Source organism: Lonchura striata, chromosome 6 (assembly GCF_050655825.1).
Source record: "Lonchura striata isolate lonStrDom1 chromosome 6, ASM5065582v1, whole genome shotgun sequence".
Taxonomy (NCBI): Eukaryota; Metazoa; Chordata; class Aves; order Passeriformes; family Estrildidae; genus Lonchura; species Lonchura striata.
Genome location: NC_140708.1, coordinates 38,400,430 through 38,418,532, shown reverse-complemented (window position 1 = coordinate 38,418,532; position 18,103 = coordinate 38,400,430). Strand labels below are relative to the sequence as shown.

Here is an 18,103-nt window from a genome sequence, read left to right as displayed (position 1 = left end):
AGCTGACAGAATGACCAGTCTGGGGACAGGTGGGATTTGGGAAGGAGCCCCAGCTGCAGGTGTGGATCTGCCACTTGTGTCAGAAATCCCAGAGCTGGGGAAGAGCTCTGGTCTGCACAGCCCTGCTGCATCAAGGCATGAAAACTCTGTGATTTCCTAATTAAAGCTGATTAGGTTGTGGCAAACAGCCTCAACCCCCCATGAGGGAAACCCTTCTCTCCCTCACAGCCCACACAACACCTCTGTAAATGTTATCTAAGCTTAAGATGTAAAACAAATTGCTTTTCTTTTTATTTTCTTTTTTCTTTTTTTTTTAATTGCCATCTGGATGTTCATTAACTCAGTTGACTAAAGAACAAAGATTTATTTGATTGATTGGCGTTCCTCTTTACATCTTGGTTTTAAATCTGTGGCTGCTTGAAGATACATTATTCTGCTGAAAAGTAAATTAATTGAAAAGATTAAACAAACTAACAAAGACACCTGGAAGATGCAGGGAAGGGAATATTTGATGTCCTCAACCCAGGGAAACACAAACAGGGTTTTTTGGCTGCCTGGGGAATGCAGGAGAAGTGGGTGCAGCCCCATTTCAGGGCTCTTGGAGTTTCCTGGAGAATTCCAACTTCCTACTGGGTCTTTACAGTGAGAGCTAAATAAACATAAGGAAACACAGCACAAAGCATGAATTCTATCTTAAAGGCTGAATAGAATGAATTCACCATTTCCATGATCCAAGTTAATTTACCTGGAATCAGATCTCTCAGGGCTGTGCAGTGTGAGGACTCTGTGAGCTCTGCCAGCAGCACGCCAGGAGTTTGTCATCTCTCTTAGAGGAAGTGGTAAAAATCTCCCACTTCTGTCTGAACATCTTTAAAAATCCCCCAAACCACTCCGCAAATAATTTATGAAACAAAATATGAAAGGCTAAGCCTACTTCTCCTCAAATAATAATGAAGTTTTAAACTTTATGCTTGTTTAATGAGTAATAAAATCATAATATTGAAATATATTCATTAATTATTGAAGTTAACAACTATTTCCATCTTTTAGTGGTTGGTCATTAAAGGTAAATTTGCCTAGAGAGAATCTTTGGTTTCTGTAGCTTATCTTAATAACTATTTGTGCTCTGTAATGTGGACTTTTTATTTAATTACACAATACTACTTAAACTTATGAAGAAGGTAAAGAAGAAGAACTAGTTTCTGTCTTAAAACTTCTGTCTTGTTTTATATATATATTACTATATTCTAAAAATTTAAACTCTACATTTTCTACTAGGTGATTTTACACACTTCTATTCAAACGACACACGCATAATCTCAGTTCTATTATTCAATTTTGGAAGCCTTCTCCATGGCCTCAGGTCAAATGCAGAGTTCTCTTGGGGGTTAGTTGAGAAAGTCCAAAATTGCCAGCAGCCAGGGTTCCACCACCCACCCAGGAGGGTGGCCCAGGATGGGGAGAGGTGGGTGCCTGCTTTTATTCAGGTGGAAATGGGGCCTAAACTGCAGCCCAAGGTGTTTTGATCAGTTTGCTGAAGTAAGTTTAGTACATGTGCTTCTCTCTACTTTTGCAACTTTGATTCCATTAAAATATTTTACACCCAGAGAGCAAAAGACCTGCAGAGATTTTTCTCTCTCCCAGAGAGATTATTCTATAAGCCTAAAACATCTTTATTGATAACATGAAATTATTGACTAGCAGGGTTTCCCTGTGTTTTGACAGTGTTGTTACAACTTCAGTTTCTTGTCGGAGAAAGAAATAATTGGCATTCAGCATAATTTCCATATAAATACCAACATCTGTGCAGTTCCCATTTACCTTCCCATCCTCAAAACCCTGAGTTGTTTGCCACTTTTTAATTGTCCTTCACGAGCGGGGTTTTACAAAACGCTGCAAGTAATCTGAGGAAAATGAAAATGTTTATCCTGCACGAGGTTTTATCATCACGAGGGCTCTTTGGAAGCACAGAACCTGCACAGAACTCTCAGGCAGCCTTTGTGCTGGGTAATGGGCACCGCTAAATTTTGAGCGTGCTAATTAGTCCAAGATAGACAACTCTGCTGTTGACTGTGTCTAACAAATTAGAGATCCCACTGTGACGAGCTGAATAGAAACAATGTTCAAATAACTGCATTTAAATCTCCAAAACCGTAATGTAATTACTGCAGTGACAGGACTACCAGCTGTTTATGGCCCTTTAAATCTGCATAATGAACAGCCCTGTGATCTTGGTGTGCACAGGCACTTTGGGAGGTTGGACGCAATTTCTCAGGCACGTTTGGGGTTTTTGCCCACCTTGCCTTTTCCTGTCCTTGGAGGGGTTGGTTGTTCTTTGGGATTGGCCAGAGGAGCTGAAGGTTACCCTTCAACCCCACCCTGGAGCCTGCTGAACTCCTCTGGGTTTGCATCCAAACCCTCGATCTTGGGTAATATCTTGGAAATAATTTATATCCCCTCAGTCGTGCTTCCAAACCTGTCCCAAAAGTGTTTTTGGAACTGGAGGATGAGGATTGTCACTGTTGAGTGAGGAAGGACACAGACTCACCAGAAGGCTGGTTTGCACAGCATCTCACTTTGCTTTGAAAACCCCTCTTTTATAGGGATTAGACTGTTTTCTATACAGTTTTATATAGACTGTGCTGATACCGACAGACCACATTGGTCAGTCAATCAATACAAGTCACCTGATTGCTAATTAACAAAAACACCTTTCTGATAAACAATCTTTGGGGAAAACCAGGAAAACAGAGAGTAGGAAAACAATGCCTGCAGGCTGTTTAGAATAACAAGCTATCATTCTTTATCTTCAACTCCCTAAATTCTCACAAGCCAATCCTGGGAAAACATATCGAGTTTTCTCCCTCTCTGACCAGGCTGTCACATCCACAAGGATTGGGGTTTTTTTTTTGATTTTCCAGGGCTGGGTTTCTCCAGCAGTCCTGTGCCAGGGAGGTTTTTGTTTGGACTGAGGGAGGAGAAGGTGGCAATCAGAGAAATTTGCAATAATCCTGTGGCTTTCACATTGGTGCTCAGCTGTCCCTTTATTTGGGTCATTTATTTGGGGTCATTTCCCAGTTCTCTTTTCCCCATTCAAACTTTTAATAGTGGCACTCATTCTTTTGGCTTTTTTTGGCTGGCAGCTCTGAATAAAGTCTAAGCTGCAGTCAGGTAATGGAATTGGGAAGAGGAATGATCTGTTTTGAAGATATTATTAAACTAATATAAACTCTGCCACACCTTCATCAAAAGCTGCTGATTTTTTGAGGGAAAAAAAGTTTTTAGGATGATATGCTCTAATGCTCTAATGATACTGGAAAGATTTAAGAAGGCCAGGTGAGATGCAAATATTTTTGTTTTTCTGGATAAAATCCATGAATATTTAAGTATAATTTGGATAGAAAGGACTGAAATCTCCAGCAACATTCTCAAAATTATTCTAATATGAAAATGTTTCCACAAACCTCTCAACTTTACAGCTTTCTAGACATATTAGTAATGTTCTCCAGAAAAAAAATGAAATATTGAGGAGGGTCAGAAGTCTCAGTAGTAGTAGGAGAGACCTGAACAGCTGGAGAATCTGGGAACCACCTTCCTATGGGTGCTGTTGGGGCAAGGAGCACTTGTGAGCTTTAGGATTTCTGTGGGGTGAGTAGGAGCCAGGCAGCCTTACCCTGAACCCTTAACTCGGGGGTTATTGCATTTTGTGTAAATAACACCAAAACCTCATGTGCAGGCTGCAGCTGGAGCAGTTCAGTGCATGAAGTCACTGACAGGGGATGTGCAAAGTTTGGGCAGCACCCCTGGGTGTAGGCACTGCTTTACATCCCCTGGATGAATTCCCAGGAAAATCCCATGGGCACGAGGAGCTCAGCATCACATCCACATCTATCTTAGATTCAAGGCTAATTTATTTTTTAGGGGACTGCTGATTTTAAAAAACCCCCGTGCTTAAAAAAGTGTTCTGTATCCTAGGATTTCTCTGTGCAAATGGGTTTTTGGTGAATTATTTTTTCAGTTCAGTAAAAGAGCAGTTAAATTAGAGTCTCACCACCAGCAGTGCTTTGCTTTTCACACATCCTCAAAAGCACACTTTAGCTCCTACCAAACTTTCAGAATTCACATTCATGTTAGAAGAAACTGTATCTATATTGTGTATACTTTGATAAATATTGCCACTGTTTTTCCTCTTTTAAGTGCTCCAGTGATTTAGTGGTAAATAGGAAGTCAGGGGCTGGTTCCGACACAATCATTTTATCTGTTCTCTGTCTAAATATTTACTGACTTCCCAAGTAGGAGAGTTACTCATCCTCTTGGAGGTGCAGTTTAGCATTAATTAAAATATATTACAGGGACGACCCATTTGCATTCATTTACAGCTTGTGAGTGCCAGAAAGTCAGGAGTTTCACAAGGTGTGAATAAAACACCAACGAGGTGACTCCTCTCTGTCTAAAGCTGTATTTAACTGTGCTGCATCCCTGGCAGTGCTGAAGGTCTGCTCTGAAATCCCTTCTCCAAAATTCATCCAAAGCTATGAAATCTGGTAAGGAGCTTTGATAAGGAACAGCTGAAACATAATTTAGAGGGGAATTGTCTACCTCGTGGCCCATTTGATCTTTGCTTGGTAGGAAAGAGCTTTAAGTCAGGTCTCCAGGATGAGCTCGAGGTTATTTCAGCTCTGTTTGCTGCTCTCCCCCTCTGAAATGAGCTTTCTTCTCAGTGTAGAGGATTAACAACTATTTAAATGCACACTTGACTTTTACTTTCTCATTTCTAGCAATTTTTTTATATTTACTTCTCATTTCACTTTTGAATCCTAATCCTACAATCCAGCAAGGATTAGCCTCAATGTTTGCATGTGATTTTCTTTTTTTTTTTTCTGTTAAACAGCCAGCTGGGAAGTGCTACAGGAATGCTTGGCCATGAGAATTAACCTCGTGGCTCCACACTGCTTCACAAAGGGCATTTCCATAACCGAGGTGGATTTATTATTTTCTTGGAGGATTTTCCCGAGAGTCTCTTTTGAGTCCATCCCTTCAAAGCCCTGCAGAGCACATATCTTGTCCAGAAGGGTCTGATGCCCTTCTGTGGCAGCAGGAGAGGATTATTCTGGAGCAACAGCACCTGCACAGCTCCCAGCCTCTGTGCTGCTTCCCAGAAATTGAAAATAGAGACCACCCTGGCTGAGGGACTTGCAGGAGAAATACATTTTATCAGTTTATCATGCTGTATATGGGATAGGAAGTGGGTCTGCAAATCCCTGGATGAGGTTTTTCCTGTTCTGGTGGCTACACACAAAGGTCTGGAATGATCAATTGTCATCATGCCCCATCCCTGGAGGAGTTCAAAGCCAGGTTGAAGGGGCTTGGAGCAACCTGGGATAGTGGAAGGTGTCCCTGGGTCACAAACAATCTTCTCTCTGCACTTTCAGAGTTATTTGGACAGCAGTAGCATCCAAGTGTTTATTCCTTTTAAGTGAATCAACATGCAAATGAGCGTTAGAACACTAATAAATAAAAGACAAATTATGTTTTCCTAGCAAATCGAGCATGTGGCTGGTGTGTGCTGAAGATTTAACAAGGATGATTAAGTGTAGACAAGTGCTGAGGGGGGAAAGGCAGTCCTGAGGCACAGGAGGCTTCAGAGCCTCCCTCCCCTTGATTTTGATTGGAAGGATGGAAAATCTCTGCTATGAGGAATGGCTGAGAGATTTGGGATTGTTCAGCCTGGGAAAGGCTCCAGGGAGAGCTCAGAGCTCTGCCAGGGCCTGGAGGGGCTCCAGGAGAGCTGGAGAGGGACTGGGGACAGGGGATGGAGGGACAGGACACAGGGAATGGCTCCCACTGCCAGAGGGCAGGGATGGGTGGGAGATTGGGAATTAGGAATTCCCAATTCCTAATTCCCACCTGGGAGGGTGGAGAGGGGCTGGGATGGAATTCCCAGGGCAGCTGTGGCTGCCCCTGGATCCTGGCAGTGCCCAAGGCCAGGTTGGACATTGGGACAGTGGGAGGTGTCCCTGCCATGGCCGGGGTGGGAATGGGATGAGCTTCGTGGTCCCTCCCAACCCAAACCATTTTGTGATTCCATGAATTTTACACAGAGATACAACAGTAATCTCATTTATTTCTTGGCTTCCCACCTTGTACAAATATCCTCCCTTCCCTTTCAGGACTCATTTTTGCAAGGAAAATGTTAAAATCTCCTTTTCCTGAGACCCACTAATTGCTCAGATCAGAAATTATTTTCCTGTATCCAGGGAAATGCTGATTGGAATTATCACAGATCTCTTCATACTTGATCAGAAGGAGTAATGTGATTTTCCTCCTTCTAAAGCTCAGATAATTATCCACAGCCCTGCAAAACAGGTGTAAATTGAATCAGAAATGACTGTGCCGGGGCAGGCTCCTGACACACTGAGGAGCAGCCAGGGTGCAGCTGCTTGCAGGAACCTGTGAGGAAGTTTTGGAGATTTGGATCTGGCTTTAAGCATTGAAAACTTTAACCAGAAATGACAAATTGTGGCTCCATGGGATATGACATCTGAGATGTCAGTAAAAGCAGATCCCTCCAGTAGTAACTTTATTTTCTCTCTGCCAGATAACCTCTTCAAACCAAAGGAGAGAGTCATTCCTGAGAAGGAGATGCACATGAGATCTAAAAGGTACAAATCCCTCTGCTTTGGAGTTTGTCCATGAATTTTTCTCTGCTCTATCACCTCAGGTTTGGGCAGCCCTGCCCTTTGAACACCATGGGGCAGCCACGGCATAAAAACCAAACCCTTGGCAGGTCCCTCATGTTGAACACCCATAAAAGGAAGCAGTGAGGTCACTTTGGGTATTTTATGGCACAGAGGATGGGAATGACAGCAAATCATGAGGAATGTGGTATCTGATCTTTAGCTGCATTGCACTTCATGCAAGGGAAGCTGCAGAAGGCACCATGAGGAATTAATCTCTGTTTTCAAATATGTCCCAATCCTGTTCTCCAAAATACAATCCCCAGCTAAAACAGGCTGCTTCAAGAACCTGGAATTGCAAAATATTATGAGGAGAACCAAGAACTAAAGAGGCTTTGTGCTCATGCTGATGCCTCAGGTTTTAGCTTTTATATTTCTCAGATTCTGAGCTGCTTTAGTGTGAGGGTCTGAGCTTCACATCAGGGGATGCTGAGCTCTCTGCACAGAGCAGGGAGACAAAACAATTCCTGCTCCAGCTGGGCACCAAGGACAAATGATCCAAACCTCAGCCCAGGAGCACAAACACCGTGGGCTGGAGAGAGAAAAACCAGCAGGGTGGGACTGCCTGGGCTGGAGCTGGAATGGGACAATGAACTCCAAGGTGCCAATGGAGCAGAACTGATCCCAGGGAGAGCCCCGGGAGCGCTCGTGCATTTTGGGACCATTTTGGGTCATTTGGGTGCAGCCCTGGCTGGGCTCTGCTGCTGCCCAAGGTGGATCCATGAGGAGATCCTGGAATAAATCCCTGCTTTATTCTGTGACTCTGCCCAGGCTCTGCTCCAGGGCAGCCTCACAAGGCATCAGTGCAAAACCAGGATTGTTCTGCTTTCTCTTCCAAATCCTGGGACTTTTATCACTGATTTTAATGGGAAAAGATCAGAAGTCACTTTTTTAATGTTACTTTTAGACTGGAAAGATTGTGTTGTCCTTGGTAAAAAGCGTTCCTAATGACAGTGGAAAAATGCAAACAGTTTGCAGACTTATAATGATGTTTTTCTTGTATTTTAGAAAATTACTTGAAAGTGATTGCTTGATACTAATTGTGTGACATAAATACAAAAAAAAAAAAAAAAAAGTATACAGCCCAGATTCTGGTTGGAATTTTGTTGCTAGAAATTGAAACGAAGTTCACTGAGCTCATTAGAAGCTACTGTTTTGAAATTAACTCATCTCATCTCTTTCTTTACTTTTTTTATTCCAAAATCAGAATTTGCAGCAAGATTTGAAAACCAGCCAGATTTCATATCAAACTATGACTATTAATAATTTATCATTCCCATGCCATAAATCAAATTTAAATACTTAGAGATGCCCATTACAAGTGCTGCATGGAAGGCAAACATTCCCTACAGGAAAAATTAATTATTTGTGAGCCCCGGGGATGACATGAACTCTGCTTTCTGAATTCCTGACAGGATTTATGACAATTTACCTGAGGTTAAAAAGAAACAAGAGGAGAAACAGAAGCGGATCATCATCCAGAGTAACAGGCTGCGTGTGGAGATGTTTAAAAAGGTGAGGATTTCCTGTTGTTTCTGAGCAAATGGACACATTAAATTTGAAATCTGGGATGCCAACTCCACCTCACCTCCTGTATCACTAAACATTTCTATCACCTGATGGATTTTAACAGTATTTTAAAGCACTTTTGTATTTTTTTTCTCTAGCAATTACTGGACCAGCTCCTTCACAGAAACACAGAGTGACAAAGGAGCCTCTTTCTCATCATCCTAATTGGATCTTGAATGCCTTTGACTTCTAGATAAGCCATAAAATTAACTGTTATCTCAATTACCTGGAGGTATTTTTCTTATCTTTGGCTCTTTGTATAAAGAAAGATCATTTATGTTTCAATTGAAATTTTAAGGCAACTTTCAAGTAATCAAAAACAGCCTAAAAGGGAGCACAGCTGTCCCAGAGCATCACCTTTTGGTCATTTTACCCAGAGGAAATAATTTTAAGAATTTTTAATGCAAATACTGCATTACAGGGGTATTATTTATCTTAATCCTTTTTTTAAAAAGTACACTTCTCTGTAGCAATAGCCCAGTGTTTATAAGACGTAAAAAACTTATTTCTCTGAAGTATTTTCTTAATTGATTTCCTGTGAGTTAAATCCTTGAAGAAAACTCTTATTTGTTATGTTTAGGAACCAGTTGAAATAGCATTACCACATCATCAGAGCAACAGCAGTTTCACATTAATACTTAACATTCCAAAGGGGACCAATATTTCAACTTTCTGAAGAACTCCATTCCTGTTCATAGAGTGAAACAACCTAGCGAGCTCTCCCATTAAAAAACAATATTTAAATATTTGTTTATAACACTTTTTTTCACGTTTTTCATTGTAACTTACGTTTTACTCCACTTCTGTGAGCACAAAGTGTTTCTAGAAATGGCAGATGAAGGAGTGGTGCCAAGAAGGATGTTTGCATCAAGACGTGCAGAACTCAAACCAGCTGTCACGTTTCCTCCAAAAAAATATTTAAATCTTTATTTGTACATGTTGGAAGTAAAAACAAGCAGCTCACAAACCAATGGAGTTTATTTATGGAATAAAGCATGAGGATAATATTGATCCAAGTGCTGTGTTTTTATTTGGTGCTGTTAAATAAAACACAATTATTGAAACTGCCTGAGAAGTTGTGCCTTTGTACCCACAAATCCCATGGGAAAAAAAAACCACTGCCCCTAAAAATCACTGCAAGTGTTAAATTTTGCTGCAGAGAGTTTGAGATGGGGTTTGAATGAGGCTGGAATTTGGCCTTTGATGGTTCTGCTTTGTTTTCCTAATCCAGGCTGAGATGCAAGGTCAGGATTTTTTGGAAGAGGGATGTTTGTGAGCCACTGGGATAACCTCCAGCTGGGTGACCTGTGCTGGACACAGGGACCTGGGGTGTTTTGTGCTCTGTTTCTGTTGGATTATTTTGCCTTTTTGTGTTTCAGCTTCCCACTTAATGTAGGAATAACAATGGTAATTTTTGCTTGCCGAGAAGACGGAGATCTGTTGAACAAATATATTCCAGATCCTCAAAAAGTCATCAGCAGTTCAATCTGTTGGGAGAGGAGGTGGAAGGTAAGGCAGTGAGGAAGGACCTGCCAGCATTTTTCCCTGAAAAACACCTTTTTAACCAAGGAAGTCATTCTGGAAACCAAAGCCAAGGCTGGACCACAGATGACTCCAAGTGGAATCAGAAAAGGGACACCAAAGATTCTCTTTCAAGCTTTCATCCAGTGTAGCTCACTATGACCAGAGACATTTCCTACAGAATCAGTGCCCAGATTCTCTTTTATTTCAGTAAAAAGTGAACGTTTCTCCCCCTTGAGTCTGATTTTTAGGATTTTTTTTTTTTTTTTTCAGGAAAATGCAGCTTTGGTTCATCAGGTCTGTGCCCTCAGGTGCATTATTTCCTGCACATCTGGGAAATAGAAGAATGTTATTTACATTTCACCCTGCTTTAGTGTATGCCCTTAGGCCTGCCTGGAGTCTCACCCTAAAGCCACAGCAAGAGATTTTGGCATGGAGAGAAAACATTTGGAGTTTGGTATCCATGGAGAACACAGCAAAATAATCACTCCCAGGTCAGGGATGTCCCCTGGGCTGGGACTGACACTTGAAGGGAGCACAGAAACCTTTCCCACTTCTTCTCTGGCAGAGAGGAAGAGACAGGATCTTCCTCAGTGGGAATGAGAGTGTTTCCCATGGCATCAGGCATTTGTCCTGCAGGATTACCAGGAATTCAAGGGAGATGGTTTCATCTACTGGCCACAGTGACCTGATGAAGCAAAGCTGCATTTCCCTGAAGTCAAAAAACCAAAGAATGAGGACTCAAGGGGGAGGAACGTTCATCTCCATGCCATAGCATGTCCCTACTCCATGCCCATATGTAAATCCATGCAAATAAATGCATGTATTTTACATGCTTCCCACCTCTGACTGGGAATGTCAAGCAAGGGAACTGATCCTCCTTGGAAATCGGGGCAGCCAGGTGATCCTCGTGAGGAAATGAACCGTGTGAGCATTTCCTGGGAAGAGCAGCACAGGCTTCAGGTGGGATTTTACCCCTTGGCACCACCATGAATGCCCTGAGCAGGGAATGACACCTCCACTGGCCTGGTTTCCTCTCCCTCCTTGGGGACAGGGTACAACATTCACCTCCTGCATCCTCCCCTGGCTCAGGAGCAGCTCCTCTGGCTCACAGCATGAAGCCAAGTGCATCAACCAAAAGGAAAAAAAAAAAAATCCTCTGGCTTTGTAAAAGGGTTATTTCCAAGTGTTTTTATTTTCTCTAAACACGATTTTTAAAACCTGCAGGACAAATCTGTGGCAGCCGGAGGTGGAATTTCTTTTGTACAAATAAACTAGTGAGGAAAATGCATGATGCAAATCACTGTCTGGGAATGTTTTACATGGTACAAAACCTGTGCTTCAGAAAACCAAAAATTATCTCTGTTGCAAACCTAATTTCTCTTTCTGGGCTTGAGGGAAAAAAAAGTTATCTGGTAATGTATCCAGCAAACAATTCTGGCATTCATTGCAGCTCTACAATCCAATCATTGTGATGGAAAATGGACTGTGCAGGAAAATGTCATTTCAGGAAAACAGGAATAGCCTGGACAAAGAGACATCAGCTTTAGGAAGTTCAGAGTTAGGGAAAAAGTGGTGGGATCTCCCTTTGGCCCTGCAGACTCTTCAAAGAGCCCATTTGCCAGCAGATAACAGGAAAATTGGAGGTCACCCACCCTTGTCAAGCTGGAATTTTCCTTCCTGTTGGAGAAATTTGCAGATTGAGTTCAAGTTCTGTGGGTCTTGGTGCTGTGCCTTTGGGAGGGACACGTCAGGATTTCTAACAGCGCTGGTTTGGGGGAGATTTGGGAAGTTTTGGGGGCATTCAGGCACAGAGCCTGTGTGGATGTGTCAGCACATTGCCTTGGCATTGTCCTTGCCAAGCACAAAAGCTCCCCACAGGGTTGGAATTCTGCAGGAGTGGAAATCAAGCCCACATGGGTGTTGGAGGTGTGCAGGACGTGGTGTTTGTTTGCTTGCTGACATCATTAATCTCAGCTGACAGAAAAACCTCCTTAAGGGTTGGGAGTCATTGTAGTGTAAAGGACTGAGGGTTCCAGTGTTCTGGGGATTTATTTAAACCCAAATATTTTCCTGTGTATGTGTATGCAAGCCATTAGTTACATCTTGGAGTTTACTCAGCTGCTCAGAGAGATGAGGAGAATGTCTGGGTAAGGCTTTGGAGGGGTTTTATTGTTGGATATTTGGGACTGGTCACGTTAGTGTAATATTTTCTGGGACAGAAATGCCGATTTACAAGGAAAACAACACACAAAAGCAGGGATAAAGTTCCTGGCAGCCCTCTCCAGAGGAAACCATTCCCTGACACAGCCCTTGCAGTGGGAGCTTCAGGGCTGAAAATCCAGCTTGCCTCATCTGCAGGGGTGTTTGCCCCTTTGACTGCGGGGACAGAAGTGCCTGTGTGCTTTGAGGGGTGGGTGGTTGTCCCCCCAGGAGCTCTGAGTGGCCACTTGTCCCTGCTGGAGCCCGTCAGGGTGCAGGGCTGTCCCACAGGGTCACATTTCTCCAGGCACTGTGACTGCAGCCTCTGTAGTTGGTTGCTGCTTTGGGATGTGGCCGGGTCCTGTGGGATCCCCCTGTCCTGGCCAGAGGTCAGCACCAGGAAATGGGGGTTGGAGAAATCCCAACCCCAGCTGGGACCATTCCCCATCTGCAGCCCCTTGGATAAAAGGGCATTTATTTCAACTGAAATGCAAATTTACCTGAGCATAAAACCAGAATGAAAGGAGCTACAGAAAATCCATCCAATTTACTAGTGGTGGAGGAGCTCAGTGCAAGGATGGAAAGATTTATTAGGATTTGGTTTAAATATGTGTCTACTTATGCCAAAATCACGAATATCCTTGCCCAAAATCCTCATCAGAGAAGAGGAGCCTGTGCTGCTCATTGTGTCCACTCTGCCCATGGAGAATGAGGTTGGGTCCTGGAAGGGGACTTGTCTCCCAGCTGGAGGTGTTTTGGGAGGTTATGGTTTTATCTCTTGCAATTTCAGTTATGCTGTGAGAAAACTGTTGGAATAAGCTTGTCATGTTTATTAAGAAGGAATTATTCCATGTGAGGGTGCTTGGAGCAGCCTGGGACAGTGGGAGGTGTCCCTGCCATGGCAGGGGTGGCATTGGATGGGATTTAAGGTCCCTCCCAACCCAAACCATTCCATTTTTATGTTGAGAATACAAAGCATCCTCTCCTAAAACCTCATTTTTATGTTGAGAATATAAAGCATCCTCTCTTTTTTTAGGTCAGGAATTTTACTTTTCCGAGTTCTCCTTGGCTCCGTACCAAAGGCTGTGGGAGGTAGAATGACTTAATACTCATTTTAGATGACCCACAGAATAAGATAATGAGGTGTATCATCTCCCTACCAGCTGCAGAGTGATGAAAAAAAGTAAAAATAAAAAGAAAAAAGGGAGAAGAAACTGCATCAATTTTCTCATGGTACACAGAGTTACATAAAATGATATAAAATAGGAGCAGTGCAACAAACTGCTTGAGGATGATGTTGCATAGATAGGAATATGTAAAAGAGCTCTTAATTGCAGAAATTTGGTGGATATTTTTTTAAAAAATTGTCACAGGGTGTATTTTTAGACTTCATGTTTAACATAATTTTATTTTCTGCAGTATCTTATCATGACTAGACTCAGTTAATATATAATTCCAGGGTACAAACACCTATCACAGAGAGGCTGCTCCGTGGTTCTGGAGGTATTTCAAGTCTGCAGTTGGCTTTAGCAACTTGGTATAAAATAGCAAAAAAACTTTTTGGAAACAATTTTATCATCTTCAACTTCTTTCTTGGGCCATCTGCTATCTCACATCTGATGGGCTTATGCAGCTGTGCTTGAATGGGGAGACATCCATTTCTGTTTCATGTTGCTGTGGTTTTCCAGAAGTTTTTGTGTGCCTTGAAGTGAGCACTTTGTATCCATGATGTGGGGAATATTAATAAAAATCCTGACCAAAGGGTGGCCAGGGGAATAGTGTCCAGTCTGAATGTGGGCTAATTTTCTGATTAATGGTGTCTGGAAGGAAGGTCCCTCAGCAGTCATTTAATTTATTGTGATATATAACTGTGGCCAGGGAGTCAAACAAAAACCATATTGAGGACAGAACTCTGGTTTTGTAACTGGGTTGTCCTCTGAAATTGTGTCACTGAGGAAGGAGTCAGGGAAATGTGCTGGAGACAGATTTTGCCATGATTTGGGGAAGAAATGATGAGAAAAGAGCAATGTTCTGGTTAAATCCCAGGCTGGCTGCACATGCAGCTGGCTTTGAACAATCCCAGAGTCATGGAGTGGGGTGGGGTGGAAAGGACCTTAAACCCCACCCAGGGCCACCCCTGCCATGGCAGGGACCCCTCCCACTGTCCCAGGTGCTCCAGCCCCAGTGTCCAGCCTGGCCTTGGGCACTGCCAGGGATCCAGGGACAGCCACAGCTGCTCTGGGAATTCCAGCCGAGCTCCTCCCCACCCTGCCAAGGAACAATTCCCAATTCCCCGTACCCCATCCATCCCTGCCCTCTGGCAGTGGGAGCCATTCCCTGTGTGCTGTCCCTCCATCCCTTGTCCCCATCCCTCTCCAGCTCTCCTGGAGGCCTCAAAAGGGTTTTTAGTTTTCCTTGGATCCTCCCCCAGGTGAACACCCCCAGCTCCCCCAGCCAGAGCAGAGGAGCTCCAACCCCCTGCTCCTGGAATTATTTGGCTTGGAAAAGCCTCTAGACTATCAGGTCTCTGAGCCCAGCAGTGCCACTAAAGCCCAGCACTAAACCAGGTCCCCAAGTGTCAGAATCTGTGCTATTGATGATTCCCAGATTGTAGAAAGTCTCTGTCAGCCCCACAGCCAAAGCAGAAGCCATAATTCATCTGTGCTGGTTCCAAGATTGTTTATTCTGTTTATCTCTCACATGTTCTGCTGCCCTGCCCAGCTCTGTCCTGCAGGGCAGCGTGTGGGGCTCTGCCCTCAGTGGGATGTTACAAACATTAAATACCAGAAACTCCCTGGGCTGGATTTACAATAACGTGCCAATATCTGTCACCTACGTTGGACAGTGTGTCCCCAGCCTGAACCAACAGAAAAATGACAACACCACAGTGAGACATGGAGGGCACGAAGAAGGAGAAAAAGGACAAGGCACACCCAATTTCCTCCATCTTGTCCCCTTTGGACCCCTCATCTAGAATCATAAAATTTTACTTTTGCACCCGTGCCACACTTAATTATTACTGATATCAAACCCTCAGAGCTGGTAATTCATCCTGTAAGATGGAAAACTCTTTTCAATGGCCAGAGGTCACAGCCAGTGTCTCTGGGGGCTCTGTCCAGGGGGTTCCTGACCCCTGCCAGGGTCCCAGGGCAGCCAGAGGGATGCTCTGGATTCCCACACCCAAGTGCCACCTCCTGTCCCTCCAGCCCCGTCCTGCCCAGCCCTCAGTGACCTCAGGGGCACATTGTGTCGTAGATTTCCAATTTTTGGGGAGCAACCCAGAGCTTGGATGCCAAATCCACATGAGCTCTCCGTGGGTAATGTTGTTCCAGTGAATTCCAGAGGAATTAATAACAAATCCCTCGAGTGATGCCAGATCTGGACTGAACCTGTAACGCTGCTGGGATCACATCTCTAATTTTGGTGTTTGTCACGAGGTGAAAATACAACTCTGAGGGCTCCCTGGCCTAAATGGAATTATGTAATGGCCCAAGTTAAACTGTGTGAAAGATGGATAATTATGGGCTGCCTGCTCTATCTAACACCATTAGCTGCTGTTAAAAATCCAACATTTGACTCCCATTTGTTTTACTTTTGAGAGGTTTTGCTGTGTTTGGGACTCAAATCTGGGGCAGCAGAACCTAACAGAAAATGCCTGCATTAAAGAAATTCTGTTTCTTAATTCTTCCCTTCATAAATAACAGGAGATTAAGACCTAATTGATTTCATTCTCCTGTGATGGATACCACAGTAATTTTTAATGATTTCTCTCAAGTTTCCCATTAGGAATATTTATTTTTCTTTTAAAAATGCCCCCAAATATGCTGTCTTCTTAATTTACTGCCCCAGCTTTTATGATGATGGATGTTGCATTGTTCTGTGGTTTGCAGAGGGCTAGACAGGAATATTAAAAATATACGACTTCATAATTTTTAGTCTGAGTTGAATGCCGTCCTCTTGTGAGACATGTAAAAATTTGTGGCTTTTTTTCTTTCTTTTGTTTTCAGAGAGACAGTGAAATTTGAGGCAACAGATCAAAGAACTTATTGTCTAGTCTGGAGTAAAAAAACCCCAACTCCCCCCACATATTTAATGGGTTATTTGTTGGATTTAAAGGGATTTTAGCACAGGACACCTTCTTGACATATTGTCAGGAATGTCCTGTGTGATATGAGGATCTTGCTGGAAAATCTTCACTTCTCAGTACTGGAATTTGTGGGAAAGCCTAAAATGATGTTTCTTCCCCCATGGAGGTTCAGGGCTGTGCAGACATCCCGAAGATTTTGTGTTTGTTTACTTGTTTGGGTTTTATGGAGGTATTTGCTCTTGTGGTACTAAAACAGAAGAATGTTCAGCTCGTGGGGCTTTTTCCTCTTCCTGGAGGAAGGCTGGAAGAGGAAAATGGTGATGGGCAATCTCCTGTGGGGTAAAGCTGTGAACCAGGGAATCACAGAAAATCCCAAATTGGAAGGGACCCACGGGGGTCACTGAGTCCAATTCCTGTCACGTCACAAACAGCCCAACAATCCCACCCTGGAGTGGTGTCCAAACCCTCCTGGAGCTCTGGCAGCCTCGGGGCCGTGCCCATTCCCTGGGCAGTGCCAGCACCCTCTGGGGAAGAACCTTTCCCTAAATCCAACCTAAACCCCCCTGGCCCAGCTCCAGCCGCTCCCTGGCTCCTGTTCCCAGCACAGCCCGGAGCTGCCCTCAGGAGGAGCTGCAGACCCCACGAGGTCTCCCCTGAGTCTCCTCTTCCTCTTTGGGCCCCTCCAAACCCTTCCCCACATCCCTGGCTCTCCTTTGCAGGGATTCACAGGCTGAGCCCTGCCTTGCTGGGGTGTTGGCACTGTGGGGTCAGGGTTTGGGGGTGCAGGGTGCCCCGGGGTGGGGAGGGGGCTGCTCCGTGTTCACCGAGGGTTTGTGCTGCGTTCAGGAGAAGAACGTGTGAGGTTTGGGGCTTTGTGTTTCAGCTCAAGAATCTCAGGGTCGCTGTTGTTGCTGTTAAGGTCCTGGATCCTTGCAGGGCTGGATTTCTTTGTTTGCTCTTCCCTGAGCTCCTCTTGGCTTTTTCACCCCTGGCCCTGTGACAGCCGCCTGCAACGGGCTCTGTGCAGCTTCCCCGGCAAGAGCTACACGAGCTTAATCAGCATTACAGCACAGCTCACTCCCCTGCCTTGCTAGAGAAAAGGAGCTGCTTTCCAAAATTCTGTTGCCCGTGGAGCAGCAGGACAAACTGGGCAGGGAAAACAGGAGAAGGGGAACGTGATGAGCCCGTGGCGCTCGGCATCAGCCCTGCTGTCCTTCTTCCAGGTGCCAAGGATGCTGGCAGGGACTGCTCTCCAAGCACAGCTGAATGGAAGGGGTTTGCTCTCTCTGACTGTGTTTTATCCCTGAGACAGACTGAAAATCCTGCATCTCATTTATTAAATGCATCAAGAAATTCAGGATGGCTTCCTCAGTTTTGTTTATGCTTGAATTTAATGTTACGGTGCTTTATCAGTCAGACAAGGTAGGAGCTGGTTTAGTTGGGGGGTTTTTGTTATTATTATTAAAAAAAAATCAGTTTCAGTGTTTAATTCCATGTTATGTCCTGTTGATTTGCCACAGCAGTTCAAGGCCCTCTACAAAGAATCATGTTACTCCAAAGAGCTCCACAAAATCCCAGATTCCTATGTGTGTTATTTATATTTGTGCAGCAAGGGAGAAACCCGAGTAAATCCTTGGTTCTCAAAGTCAGAAAATCCCAGAATGGTTTGGGTTGGAAGGGACCTGGAACATCATCCAGTGCCACCCCTCCCATGGGCAGGGACACCTTCCACCATCCCAGGGTGCTCCAGGCCCTGCCCAACCTGGCCTTGGGCACTTCCAGGGATGGGGCAGCCACAGGAAAAGACTGTCCTGAGCTCTGCTGGATCCCAGCTGGGCACTGGGAACTCTTTATTTTGGGTGAACAGATGCACCATGGCCTCGCGGCCACCAGCTCTGGCTGCTCTGCCCCCTCTTGCTGTTCCCAGCTGCATTGGCCAACTCACAGTTTTGGGACAGAAATTCCAGATGAATCCAACATTATGGGA

The 18,103-nt window shown here is 44.2% G+C and overlaps 1 protein-coding gene across 2 annotated transcripts in view; it reads left to right on the top strand.

The window, feature by feature from the left end:
- C6H10orf90 (chromosome 6 C10orf90 homolog) overlaps window positions 1-9,370 on the top strand; it is a 95,396-nt gene extending 86,026 nt beyond the window's left edge. For both annotated transcript variants that reach the window (XM_085582975.1, XM_031505288.3), the window contains exons 7-9: window positions 6,599-6,662; window positions 8,153-8,252; window positions 8,405-9,370. In XM_085582975.1, coding sequence (XP_085439101.1) covers window positions 6,599-6,662; window positions 8,153-8,252; window positions 8,405-8,443 — 203 coding nt within the window. In that variant the 3' untranslated portion in view covers window positions 8,444-9,370. The remainder of the gene's footprint in view (window positions 1-6,598; window positions 6,663-8,152; window positions 8,253-8,404) is intronic.
- Window positions 9,371-18,103: the final 8,733 nt, after the last annotated feature.